General features: G+C 62.7%; 3 protein-coding genes across 3 annotated transcripts; all 3 read right to left on the bottom strand.

Annotated features, from left to right (window-relative positions):
* Window positions 1-187: 187 nt before the first annotated feature.
* Window positions 188-4,296, bottom strand: BDZ90DRAFT_226937 (hypothetical protein; the record flags this gene model as incomplete). The annotated part of the gene is made up of 5 exons (XM_025504730.1): window positions 188-1,590; window positions 1,659-3,161; window positions 3,343-3,492; window positions 3,600-4,063; window positions 4,143-4,296. Coding segments are annotated over 5 exons (3,674 nt in total), but the record flags the coding sequence as incomplete, so codon positions are not given.
* Window positions 4,297-6,108: 1,812 nt separating this feature from the next.
* Window positions 6,109-6,805, bottom strand: BDZ90DRAFT_219510 (hypothetical protein; the record flags this gene model as incomplete). The annotated part of the gene is made up of 3 exons (XM_025504404.1): window positions 6,109-6,337; window positions 6,405-6,505; window positions 6,569-6,805. Coding segments are annotated over 3 exons (567 nt in total), but the record flags the coding sequence as incomplete, so codon positions are not given.
* An 895-nt stretch (window positions 6,806-7,700) lies between these two features.
* BDZ90DRAFT_251955 (putative mitochondrial aconitate hydratase) lies at window positions 7,701-11,474 on the bottom strand. The gene is made up of 3 exons (XM_025507748.1): window positions 11,089-11,474; window positions 10,896-11,021; window positions 7,701-10,834 (listed from the first exon to the last, which is right to left on the bottom strand). The coding sequence occupies exons 1-3, from the start codon at window positions 11,384-11,386 to the stop codon at window positions 8,187-8,189; spliced, it is 3,072 nt and encodes a 1,023-aa protein (XP_025362854.1). The 5' UTR covers window positions 11,387-11,474; the 3' UTR covers window positions 7,701-8,186.
* Between the last annotated feature and the right edge of the window lie 382 nt (window positions 11,475-11,856).

The raw sequence follows: 11,856 nt of genomic DNA, 5'->3' as shown, positions 1-11,856 counted from the left end.
GTTTGCTTCGACGGGCCAGCTTGTTCGACTATGAGCAGTTCGACACGGCCAGGCGGCAAAGTAAGGTTGACGGTGAGCGGAATCGGTAAGATAATGAACGGAGTTAAGATACATGAGTGACGTGGTGTTGTTGATAAGTTGGGCGAGAGACGATATGGAACGGAACCAAGCCGAATACTCGTCGTACCTTCCCGCCGCAAGAACCTTGCGCTTTGCCGCCGGCGCCAAGTCCACGGCCGAGTCATCCCGCTCGTCCTTTTCCTGCGCAGTGCCCATCTCGCTCAGCCTGCGCCTCTTCTCCGACTCCCCCTCGCGCTTCGAGCCACTGCTTCGGATCTCGATGGGCTCTCCGCTCTCCACCTTGCCCGTCTTTGCCAAGCAGTGGCACCACGTCTCCAGCCCTTGCGCCTCTGCCTCCGCCTTGCCCAGGACCGTCTCAAGCTGGAATGCCCCGTGCATTCGAGCGTGCGGGTCCGACTCGGCGTGCGCTGCAGCCTCCTTGCCAAGTGCCAATGTGCGGGCTACCGGGAGGCGACGGGAAGTAGTGCGCTCGACGCCCAAGAAGTGCTGCTTGCCGTCAAAGAGGATACGCACAGCCGGCCCGCCCTCGTACTCAAACGGCAGCACGCAGTACGACATGCTCGCCGAGTGATCGGCGCGGTAGCAGCCGACGGGCACCTTCTTGATGATCGCGAGGCCTGGGAGGGCGAGGCCGGACATCCAGTATCGCGAGGGGAGGGCTCTCTTGGCTGCCGTTGCCCTAGCGCGCACGTCTTCTGGCACGATGGAGCTGTCCAGCAGCTCGGCGAAGATGTCGCTCGAGTATCCCTCCAGCATCCTTCTAGCTTTGCGACTCTTGAAGAAGTCGTAAAGCTCGCGACAGAGGCCAGTGATGTTGTCGAGCGTGACCTTGATACCCAGTCCAATCAAGATGGCGGCGTAGGCACAGTCGCCGTCTTCAGCGACCTTGACCGGGCGGATGTCATGGAGGGCGAGGTAGGCTGCGTCGTCCGCCGGGCTGCCTGTGATGTTGACGACATCTTGAGGGTGAATGATGTCGTCGTCCTCGTCCTCGTCGTCTTCGTCGCCGTCGTCGCCGCCTGCGCCGCCTGCGCCTTTGCCGAACCGAGTCGCGCACTCCTCCCTCGCCCTCTCATTGGGCTCCTCCGCTTGCGCCTTTTTGTTGGACTCGTAGATGGCGGCCTGCTCTGCCGCCCACTCGCCACACAGTGCCTCGTGGCCCATCGCCTGCTGAGCAGCCCACTCGTCGAAGATGGCGTCGTGGACCGCCGCCCACTCCGCCCACTCCGCCGCATCCGCATCACCAGCGTTGTGCTCGGGTTGCTGGTGCTGCTTACGATCTTGCTGCTGCTGGTGGCGGTGGACGTGCTGGCCGCGGTTCTGAGGTGGCTGGTCGCGCTGTTGCCCGCGTTGTTGCTGGCGCTGCTGATCGTGCTGTTGCTGGCGCTGCTGATCGTGCTGTTGCTGGCGCTGCGTGCTGAGCTCGGACTGGGCGACGTTGGGCTGAGTCTTTGCCTCCTGCGAGCTGAACAGGATCCAGATGGCAGACCAAGACGAGGGGAAGGCTGCCTGTCATCCGACGCGAGAGGGGGCACGGGCATCCATGATGAGCTCGGCGAAATTTTGTTTGGCCCCACCGCTTCGGGAACAGCTTGATCATCCGCCGCATCGTGTTGTTGGTCGTATGCGCCGTGTCGGTCGTGCGCGTCGCCCTGGTGGTCCGCGTTGGTGCTGCTCACGAGAGTCAGCGCGACGGCGGGCAGGAAGCGCTGCACCAAGATTGCGGTAACTTCCACCTGACCAGGCGCGAGGACGCTGGACAGTGCTCGAATGATGGCGTTGGGGAGCACCTTACCAGTCTTGAGCAGGCAGTGAGACCACGTGTTGAGCGCCTGCACTTCCGCCTCCGCGTCATCCAGTAGCGTCTTGAGCTTGTAATCCTTGCGAAGTGAAGACCCTCCTCCGACAACGCCCTGACCTCTGGCTTGGCAAAGGAATTCGGCTAGATGGCGTCGTGGCGGGCCTTGTAGATGGCCACGCGCGTTCGCTGATCCCTCATCTTTGGCCCAGCGCGGTCGAGGATCGTGGCCGTAAAGCGGTCCCTCCCCCTTGCGCTGCCTTTGATTGCGGACGTGGCTGCGCTGTGGGCGAGTGGAGGCGGAGGGGGCTCGAGCTGCTTCGCGACGGCAGCGGTCGAGGAAGCGCCTGACGAGGCGCTTGGTGCCGTCCGACTCGCTGGAATCATCCTCCGACAGGGGATTAACGGCGAGGGAGGCGGGGAGAGCCGAAGATGGCTGCGAGATTGTTGGGCTTGACGGAGGAGGTGCCCCGTCCGCGTCCTCCTCCGCGTCCTCGACTTCAGCCCGCTTGTCCTCCTCTGCATCTCGCAAGCTTGCCGGCCAGTCGTCTGCGTCGACCCACACCGCCTCGTCGTCCTCTTCCTCCTCCACCTTGCTCTCCCTTTCCTCCTCGACGGGATCCGTGGGTGGGTCATCCGGGACGGGGTCATATCGAGGAGCCTCTGCATCGAAGGGATCAGAGGGCTGGTCGTCTGGCACAGGGTCGTATTTTGGTGCCGGTGGAGGGGAGATGGACCTTGCCCGCTTGACCGCCTTCCTCGCGGGGGAAGCTGCGCCCTTGTCGTCGTCGTCGTCCTCCTCCTCGTCGATCCACGCCGCCTCTTCCTCACTAGCTGCCTCTTCCGCCTTGATACGGTTCAGGCGGGCCTCACGAGCGGCATCGCTTGCTCTCTTCTTGGTCGCAATGGTGCGGATGCCCGAGCTCTGACCACCTGACGCGAGCAGGGGAGGCTGAGCCGAGTTGGCGACTGGTGATGGAGCAAGGGGTGCACGGTGCGTGGGTGCAGCGTGTAGAGTGGCGGCTTGGGCGGCGACGCGTGGAGACTGCATGACGGTTCGATGGATGGGCACCGAGAAGAGCTGGACTTGGTCCGGTCCGGGGACCTCGACGGGGGTCTCGAAGGCCACGTTGTAGAGCGCACCGTCACGGATGTTGAACCGTACTGAGGTCTTGTCAATGGTTGGCTGCGTCAAGGGGGTCGTAGACGAGTCGCAGCATGCCAGAGAGGTCGATGCTGGAGGGTCGCTGACGAGCCAATGTCGGAGCTCGACGAACATGGTCTGGCCGACTTTTGAGGGAGGCGGAGGCGTGTTGACAAGAAGGTAGAGGCAGTAGGCGATGCCACGGAATCGCCCGTGGAGTCAGTAGAAGTCGTGGTGTGACATGAGGAGAGCGATGTGAACAAGGCGACCGTTCGAGGAGTGGTGGAGAGAGAGACGACTGAGACAAGGGTCGTGCGACGAGGGCCCTGTTGCCGCCCTTGTTGCCCTTCTCGTTGCAATCAGCGATCAGTGCGTCCGGGAGCCGGTCTGGTCTGGCGGCGAACGAGCCTGAGTCTGGTTGCTGCTGGACGGGGAAGGATGGGCCGTCGAGCGACGAGGGGCCTCCATGCTGTGCGAGGGTAACATCGCTCGACTAGTCAGCTTGAAGCGAAGACGCACTTGCAGTTTCCTTCCTCATCGCTATCCCCTTTCTCTGACTCGCAGCGATGCGCGAACCTCGAAGGCCCGCAATTGATGCAGGACCAGGTGAGAGTTGGTGCTGGTCCAGTCGTGTACCTTGGACCCGAGGACGTGCGTCTTGATCGGCGGCTTTGGCACCGCGCTTGGGAGGCCCGAGTCGAAGTGACCCTCCTTGTCGTAGGCGAGGACGATCGAGTCCGGCAACTTTTCGAGCGAGGTGCTGATCCTGCTGGGCACCACGGTGCAGGAGCCTCGAGGCCCAAGGACGCGATTGTAGAGCTCCACTGGCCTGGTGTAGACGTTGGCCAGGGGCCAGGCGTCTTCGACGTGAAGCCAGTGGTGATCGCCGGGCTTGTCGTGCCTGTGGGCTGGATCGAGCCGCTTGATGCGCTCGTCGAGGAACTGCTCGTCGAGGTTCGGGAAGCGGCGACTCCTCTTCTCGCCGCGATACCACTCGGCCAAGTCCCTCTTGATGTCGTCGATGGAAATGTCCGGCTTGTCTTTAAGACAGTGCTTGACGGCATGGAAGGCGTAGCAACCACAGAGGCGTGGCCCGAGGGACGCGGTGCATGGTTGCACCGGGGGGGATGCCGTTCGTCGGCTCGATGTGGATGACGAGAGTGTCAATGCTGATCTCTCGCTGGTCGAAGATTTCGACCCAGACCTCTCCTTGCACAAAGTGGGCGACTTCGTACGACATGGGCAGGAAGACCGTCGTCGAGCCAAAGCTCATGCGGCCAGTCGTTGCGTCGTAGCGCCATGTGCTCGGGCGAAGAGGATGCTGCTGCTGCTACTGTTGACTTTGTCGACGTGTGAGCAGTCGTGAGGACATGACGTTGCTTGCGTCGGCGAGTGGCCCATCAACTTGTAAGTCGCGAGAGGAACGAGATTGCTTTGTCGTCTCGCCGCGCGCGCCCAAGGCTCAGAGCAGCGGTGCGGGCAGCGATGCGTGGTGATCAGATCACGGTGTGGTGGATCTTGCGGCGAGATTTTGCTAGGCTAGCTTGCGCTGAGACTCCTTCTTGAACGCTGTCTGGTCTCTATGATTCGAGTGTGTGTCTCCTTCGGCTTCTCCTCCTTGATCGACGTGCTTCACGTTACAGCGATTGGCGGCCGCGAAGTGCTGGGCCCGACGCAGCTTGAGGACGTCGGGCCCCGTCGTACTGGTTTGTTGATGAGACGGTGCGGAGATGGAGGCGGGGAGGGGCTGGTGGATGAAGGGGGGGTGGGCGGTGAGTCGAGGGAGATCGACGAAGAGGAGGGAAAGCAAGAGCACGACGAGCCCAGGTGCGTGATCAACATCCAGTTCGGGCTGCGCAATCAACATCCAGTCCAGGCCGCTCACTTTGAAGTCACATCACCTTAGCCGCAGGAACGGCGGAGGTGCGAGCCGCCAGGAACGAGATTGCAATCTCATCTCCAAGCCGCTCGTTTCGCCGCTCGTGTCGTCGCTCCTTTCACCGCTTGCTACTGATTGGCTGCGCCCAGGAGACAGACACAGCTCCGCGCATCGGCGACGACTCGCCGCCACATGATGTTGGTGGCATGGCTGTGAAGACGGCCACAGCACTCGATGGTCTGATTGGTAGTGATGATTAGGATGAGAAGGCACGGAGACCAACACGGGGGGGCGGAAAGGGCAAAACAACCACGTGGCGTCTGAGCAACACCGCCCAGGCTGACAGCGCCACGGGGCGCTCATTCACGCCTATGCCTGTTCCTCAACCTCTCCTGATCCTGCCTGCTTCTCGACGCTCACCACGACCTGGTAAAGACTTGACCCCAGTATGGACGGCGTAGAGTTGGTCAAGATGGACTTCGTTGATCAGAGCTACGCACGTCTCGAAGGTCTGCGAAGACGACGACCGTGTTTCGAAGTGGAGACGACGATGGGTAGGCGAGGCGAGGCGAGGCGAGGCGGTCGGGAGAGCAGACAATCATCATGTAGCATCTTACAACGCCGTTCGTATTTACATTGCAACACCGCACCGCCTCCTCACGCCCTGTACATGTTCCCGCGCACGGCTCCAGCAGGGAAAGCCTCGGTATGGTAGTCGGAGAAGAATCCCTGCGGGTTTTGTTCTAGCTGGGACAGGGTGAAGCCACTGGCGGACCCCGTGTCCACGCCTGCTGGGCTGAGCAAGCCCGTTGTAAAGGGACCCTTGACGCACCCTTCGCTACGACGGAGCTCTTTGTTCTTGCTGAGGCCGATGAGGGCTGCGAGCTTGCGGGCGAGATTCCAGTCCTTGATCGGCGTAGGGTTGGGGAAGGCGAGGCGAGGCGGGCCGTTGGAGCCAAAGGGGGCTTGATGGGTGTGGGTGGCCGTCTTTGCTGGCGAAAAGTACTCGCCTTGGAAGCCCTCCGAGACGATGTCGTAGCACATGATGTCCTGCTCCGTGTTCAAATGCAGGTTGTACTTGGTCTTGGCGCCTTGGAGACCAGGTACGGAGGCGTTGTTGGCATTGATGACCTGCTCGGGCGTGGCGTAGGTGCGGATGAGGCTGGTGAACTTCTTGGGGCGCTTGACGGGAACCTCGGACTTGAGGAGCTGACCGCGCACGGCGCCAGCGACGAACTGGGCGGTGTGCGTGTCGGCAAAGAAGTTGCTGGGGTCATTCTCGATGAGAGAAAGGGAGAAGCCCGAAGCGGTACCGGAGTCGGCGCCGTTGGCTTGGACGCCCGTGGTGAAGGGACCTTGCATGCAGCCCTTGGACTCGCGCACCTCGGCGCCCGTTGAGTCGGTGCGCACGAACTGGGGGTTGGGAAAGGCGAGTCTGCGTGCGCGAGGCGAGTGAATCAGCAGAGGTTACGGGGGCGGCCGCACGCGCCGCGCGCACTTACCTCGGCGGTCCCGCTGCTCCCTTGACACCAGCGTGGATGTGCGTAGCCGTGACGGCGGGGGACTGGTATTCACCGGTCACATTGACGGTACGGATGTCCCACTGTGCAGACGATGCGCGCGTCAGTTGATGTCGCCTCGTCGCGTCGTGCCACGCTTCACTCACGCAGATGATGTCCTGCTCCGAGTTGATCTTGAAGCCAAAGTGGCCAAAGGCGTTGGGCTGTCCAGGCGCTGGGCTACCGGTGCTGGCAATGACGTCGCCTGGCACGGCGCGAGTGGAAAAGGCCGACGTGAAGTGGCTGGGCTGCTTGACCGCCTTGCCTCCGGGCACCTGAGCGGGCGCAGCAGAGGCCGAAGCGGCGGCGAGGGCGACGAGTGAGAGGGCAGAAAGGTGGACCATTGCGAGGGGTGGGGACGAGTGGAGAGAAGTCGATGGGGCAGGTCGAAAGCCGTATCCTTTTGTATGACTGCGATCGCTCAGCGTGTGCTGCGCGCCTTTCCTTGGCAGCTTGGTCTTGTGCTCCTCGCGCGAGTGTAAGAGTGCGAAGACGAGTGCGAAGACGAGTGCGAAGACGACGGCCGCCGGTCTTCCATGGCGCATGAACCATCTTCAGGCATCGCTTCCACCGCTACGCTGACGCCGGTCTCAGTGACGATTCGTTGCGTAGTTGCCCGTCACCTGATTGAGTCCATTCCGTGAGTCCAGCGCGCTGGGATGAAGAGCAAGTGCCATTCGTTCCGCGGTGCCTGCCAAGCCCACGCTCCTCAACACCGCCGTGCGCGGTTCGCGGCCGACGTCGCTGCAGCGCATCGAGGCTTCTCTCGTCTCATTTAGCCCGATGCCAAGGATGTTGCAGCTTCGAGAGATGTCGTCCGAGAGATCTCGGTGTCTGAATATGGTACGTGGGTGGTTCGCACGGCGATCAAGTAGGTGCAGGCGGGGGATGAACAGAAAGTGGAGACGACGTCGTCGTGCCTTGCATCCGCCCGCCTCCCGGCGCCCGCGTGGACGTAGGCTGGCGGCCTTTGCCTTAATTTGGCTTGGCGGGGCGAGAGCTGACGGCGCCCCTTGCCCCGGCTGGGGTTTAAAGCGCAAGGCCGCACGCACCACTTTTGCCAAGGCAATGAACGAAGCGCGTCACTCATTACCCTTCTTGCCAAGGCCGTGCAATGAGAGCATGGCATTGACGGCATCGCAGTCACGCCTTCGATCCCTGTTCCGCGGGCGATTCAGTCAATGTTAGTTGGAGAGCGGTCAGCCGCCGCCACGTTCCTGCGGGGCAGCCAATGGGCCCGTCCGTGCGCATCTTCTCGGGGTAAGCCATGACTTCGAGCGTAGGGGCACATGGGGGAGAGCTGTGGGGCAAACGAGGCTGAGAGCTTCATTGAAGGCGGTGAGCCAGGGTGAAAGGGCAAAGCGAGTCACAGGGATGCTCAGCAGCACGCGGGATAGCAGAAGGATGAGCATGTCGCGCTCGGCGCCTCATCATCATCATCCTTGCTCCTCGATGCTCTTGACCAGGCGAGCTTGACCAGGCGAGCTTGACCAGGCGAGCTTGACCAGGCGAGCCATGAATCGCACTCTCGTACCCTGCGTCGCCACCTGAACGCAACGCGCGCACCTCTCTGCTCCTCTTTCGCACCCCACCCCCACTCCGGCATCATGTGGCGCGACACTCACACTCACGCGCAGCGATGCGATGCGACGGCGTGCATTGTCCTCTCCCCCACCGTACAACATCTCACCTACTTGCCCACCGGCGCCCGCGCCCGCGCCCGCCTCACTCCCACACCCCCCTCCTCGGCGTAGTGGTAGGCGTCCTCATCTCCCTCGGGAAAAGTCCCTCCAACCTCCTCCCCAGCATATTCCTCGCTTTACGCCTCTGCTCCGCCCCCACCTGCGGCTGCGTCTGCGTCTCCTTAGCGCCGCCGGGCTTGGCCACGATGCCCATATCGATCAACGCCGCCTGCTCAGCGGGGGAGCGCTTCGTCGGACTAACGCGATACGTTGCAGCGCGGTAGAGGCGGGAATCCGTCCCCGCCAAATCGCGGACAGCTTCATGGAGGCGCTCCCTCTTGACGCGCAGGTCCTCACGCAGGGCCTCCCGCCTCTCGCGTTGAAACAACTTCCATGCCCGGTCAATCGTCTCGTGCACCTCGGCGCCAAAGGGGAGAGCCTCCCCCAGCGTGGCAGGGATGCCCGCGCGTTTACGGGCCAGCTCGGCGTCCGCGTACGTCGGGTAGACCATGCGCCGCAAGGCCTCGCCGCGAGCATCGGCCGCAGGCTGGACATAACGCGGGTCGTTGGGTGAGATCTTGTTCGCGGGCGTGGTGGAGGAGGTGGCGCGACGACGCGTCGATGTTGAGAAGGAGCGCGCTTGATGAAACGGCGGCGAGTCGCGCGAGGAAGACGCCGCGAAGAGCCCGCTGCGCTGCGATGGGGGCTTGGCGCTGGAACCGCTCGCCGCCTGCTGTCGAATGACATTGAGCGCACTCCCCGCGCGAATCCAGTCCAGGTGCGCACGACTAAGCGTGTGCTTCGTCGGAATCTCAATGGTCTCTCCCGTACCCCTCTTCTTGACCAGCAACGTCACCTGAGCACGCAAGTCGCCGCCGGGCTTGAGCAAGTCCTCCAACCCCTTGGTCGCCACCTCGTCCCCAGCCCCAATACGCTCCCAGTCCGCCTCGTCCTCGAAGAGAAGCGTGAGAACGCCCTGCTTGCGCAAGTTCGTCTCCGCGATTCGGGCAATGGAGCGCGCCACGATGACCTGGCAGCCAAAGAAGCGCGGCTGCAGAGCAGCATGCTCGCGCGCTGAGCCCTCTCCATAATTGTGGTCGGCGACGAGCACCCAAGGCTGGTTGCGAGCCTTGAAGCGCTTCGCTACGCCAGGGATCGTGTCCTCCACCTCTTGTCCGTCCTCGTAGTCGACTGCACTGTTCACCCTGCCCGTCTCAGCATTCGTTGCTCCAATCAAGGTGTTCTCCGCCAAGTTGCTGAGATGCCCCTTGTATTTCAACCAGGGCCCCGCCGCTGAGATGTGATCAGTCGTGCACTTCCCCTTGATGCGCATCAGCACGCCCATGTTGTCCAGCTCGTATTTTCCGCCCGCAAAGGCAGAGCCAAACGGCTGGAGGTGCTCCAACCTGCTGCTCGAAGGGTCGATGGCCACCTCCACTTCAGGCTGGGGCTGAGGCGCAGGAAGTGGGAGATAGGCCACCTCGCCCGCCGTGAAGCCCATGGCGGGCAGCTCGTCCCCCTCTGGCGGTGAGAAGCGGAAGGGCTGGCCGTCCGGCGCGATCAGGCTATCCGTCATGGGGTTAAAGTCCAGCCTCCCCGCAAAGGCCATAGCGGTGACGACCTCGGGCGAAGCGAGCATGTTGTGCGTTTGGGAATTGCCGTCGTTGCGCGACTTGAAGTTGCGGTTGAACGAGGTGAGGATGACATTCTCCTTTCCCTGGCACTCCTTGCGATCCCACTGGCCAATGCAAGGGCCGCACGCGTTGGCGAGGACTCGACCCCCAACAGACTCGAAGAGGGAGGTGAGCCCGTCCCGCTCGACGGTGGCGCGTACCTGCTCGCTGCCCGGCGTGACGTCAAAGGGGCACTTGACCTTCATTCCCCGATCCAGCGCCTGGCGGGCAAGGGAGGCGCAGCGTGCGAGGTCGTTGTAGGATGAGTTGGTGCAGCTCCCAATCAAGGCGGCGCTGAGCTCGAGCGGGTGGTCGCGCTTCTCCGCATCCTTGGCGTTGCGCGTGTACTGGGAGAGCGGGGTGGAGAGATCCGGCGTAAAGGGGCCGTTGAGGACTGGCTCGAGGGTGGAGAGGTCGATCTCAATTCGCTCATCATACTGTGCGCCCTGGTCTGCACTGAGGAGGCCGCGGGCAGCGGCTTGCTCTGCGCCGAGTTTGACTTCGCCCCGACCCGTCGCATCCAGATAGCGGGCCATGGCGTCGTTGTAGCCGAAGCAGCTCGTCGTGGCCCCGACTTCGGCGCCCATGTTGCTCATCGTTGCGAGCCCCGTGGCGGGGAGCGAGGCAAGGCCTGGCCCAGAGTATTCGACGATTCGCCCTGTGCCACCGCGTACCGTCAGCTTGGAGACGAGGTGGAGAATGATGTCCTTGGGCGTGCACCAGCTGCTGAGCTTTCCAGTCATGTGAACATTGAGGAGGCGCGGCGTCAAGAGCTCCCACGGCGTGTCCGTCAGCGCATCCACTGCGTCTGCGCCTCCGACGCCGATGGCGAGACATCCCATTCCCGATGCGTTGGGGGTGTGCGAGTCGGTACCCAGCATCAAGAGTCCCGGTGCAGCGTAGTTCTCGAGGACGATTTGGTGAATGATACCCGAGCCAGGAGCCCAGAACTCGATGCCGTACTTGGCCGAGGCGGACGAGAGGAATTGGAAGACTTCCTGGTTCGAGGCGATGGAGCCTGATCGCGGTGCGTGTCAGCGTGCGGCAAAGGGAAGTGTTGGGACTGGACGCGCACTCACGCTTGAGATCGGCCTCTGCTCCCTCGAATGCCTGGATGAGGTGGTCACAATGGACCGAAGCCGGTACGGCCGTTTGTGGCAGTCCGCAGGTCATGAACTGGAGGAGAGCCATTTGCGCCGATGCGTCTGCGCCGAGAAAGAGGTGAAGTCAGCACATGAGCAGAGTATATGCTATCCATCCTCCCGCGCTCACCCTGCATAGCCAATCGATCCACCCTGAGCGGCAAATACTCCTTTCCCCTCAGATCCACCCCACGTTTCCCCGCCAGTACCTCTTCCGGGTTGCGCAAGTGAGAGAACAAGATCTTCTCGGCGAGTGAAAGGGGCGCATTGTCTGTCACCTTGCGGACCGTATCGAGGTTGGCGCAGAGTGATTGGTAAGGAGGAAGGCGCGTAGGATGAAACGTCGGAGGCGCAGCTGTGGCGAGGGAACGGCGCAGCGCACGGGCGGCGCTGCCATTGCCTGCTGCGAGGCGATGCGGTGGCAGCATGGCCGGCTGCGAAGGCGTGGTGAGAGGCGAGAGGTAGGAGGATGAAGGTGATGGAGAAGACGAGGCGCGAAGGAGAGAAGCACGAGAGTCCCTCTAAGTCATCTCGAGATTTCAACTTGGAAGCCGTCCCGCCCCGCCCGCCTGCCTGCTCGCGTGCCTGCTTCTTCCGCCCGCCACGCCACGCCACGCCGCGCCGCGCTTTCCAATCAAGAACGTCTCGTCGCCCTGGTGACGAGGGCATGTCCCGCCGGGCAGGGTCGACGAGAGGGAGATCATCGAGGGCGGTCATCGAGGGCGGTCACCGTCTCACCTATCGCATCCAATCATCGAGAGCCATTCAATATCGCTGCGCCGTCTCTCACAAGGCTGAGCCGTACGTGCCTCCCTGCGTGCGTGCCTGCGTGCGTGCAGCCAAAAAGCCGCCCGGTCCGGCCTCTCTGCGAGCGAGCGAGCGAGCGAGTCGAGCTCGA

This window comes from Jaminaea rosea (genome assembly GCF_003144245.1).
Source record: "Jaminaea rosea strain MCA 5214 unplaced genomic scaffold BDZ90scaffold_5, whole genome shotgun sequence".
NCBI lineage: Eukaryota > Fungi > Basidiomycota > Exobasidiomycetes > Microstromatales > Jaminaea > Jaminaea rosea.
The sequence above is the reverse complement of the archived record's forward strand: the minus strand, read 5'-3'. Positions and strand labels throughout refer to the sequence as shown.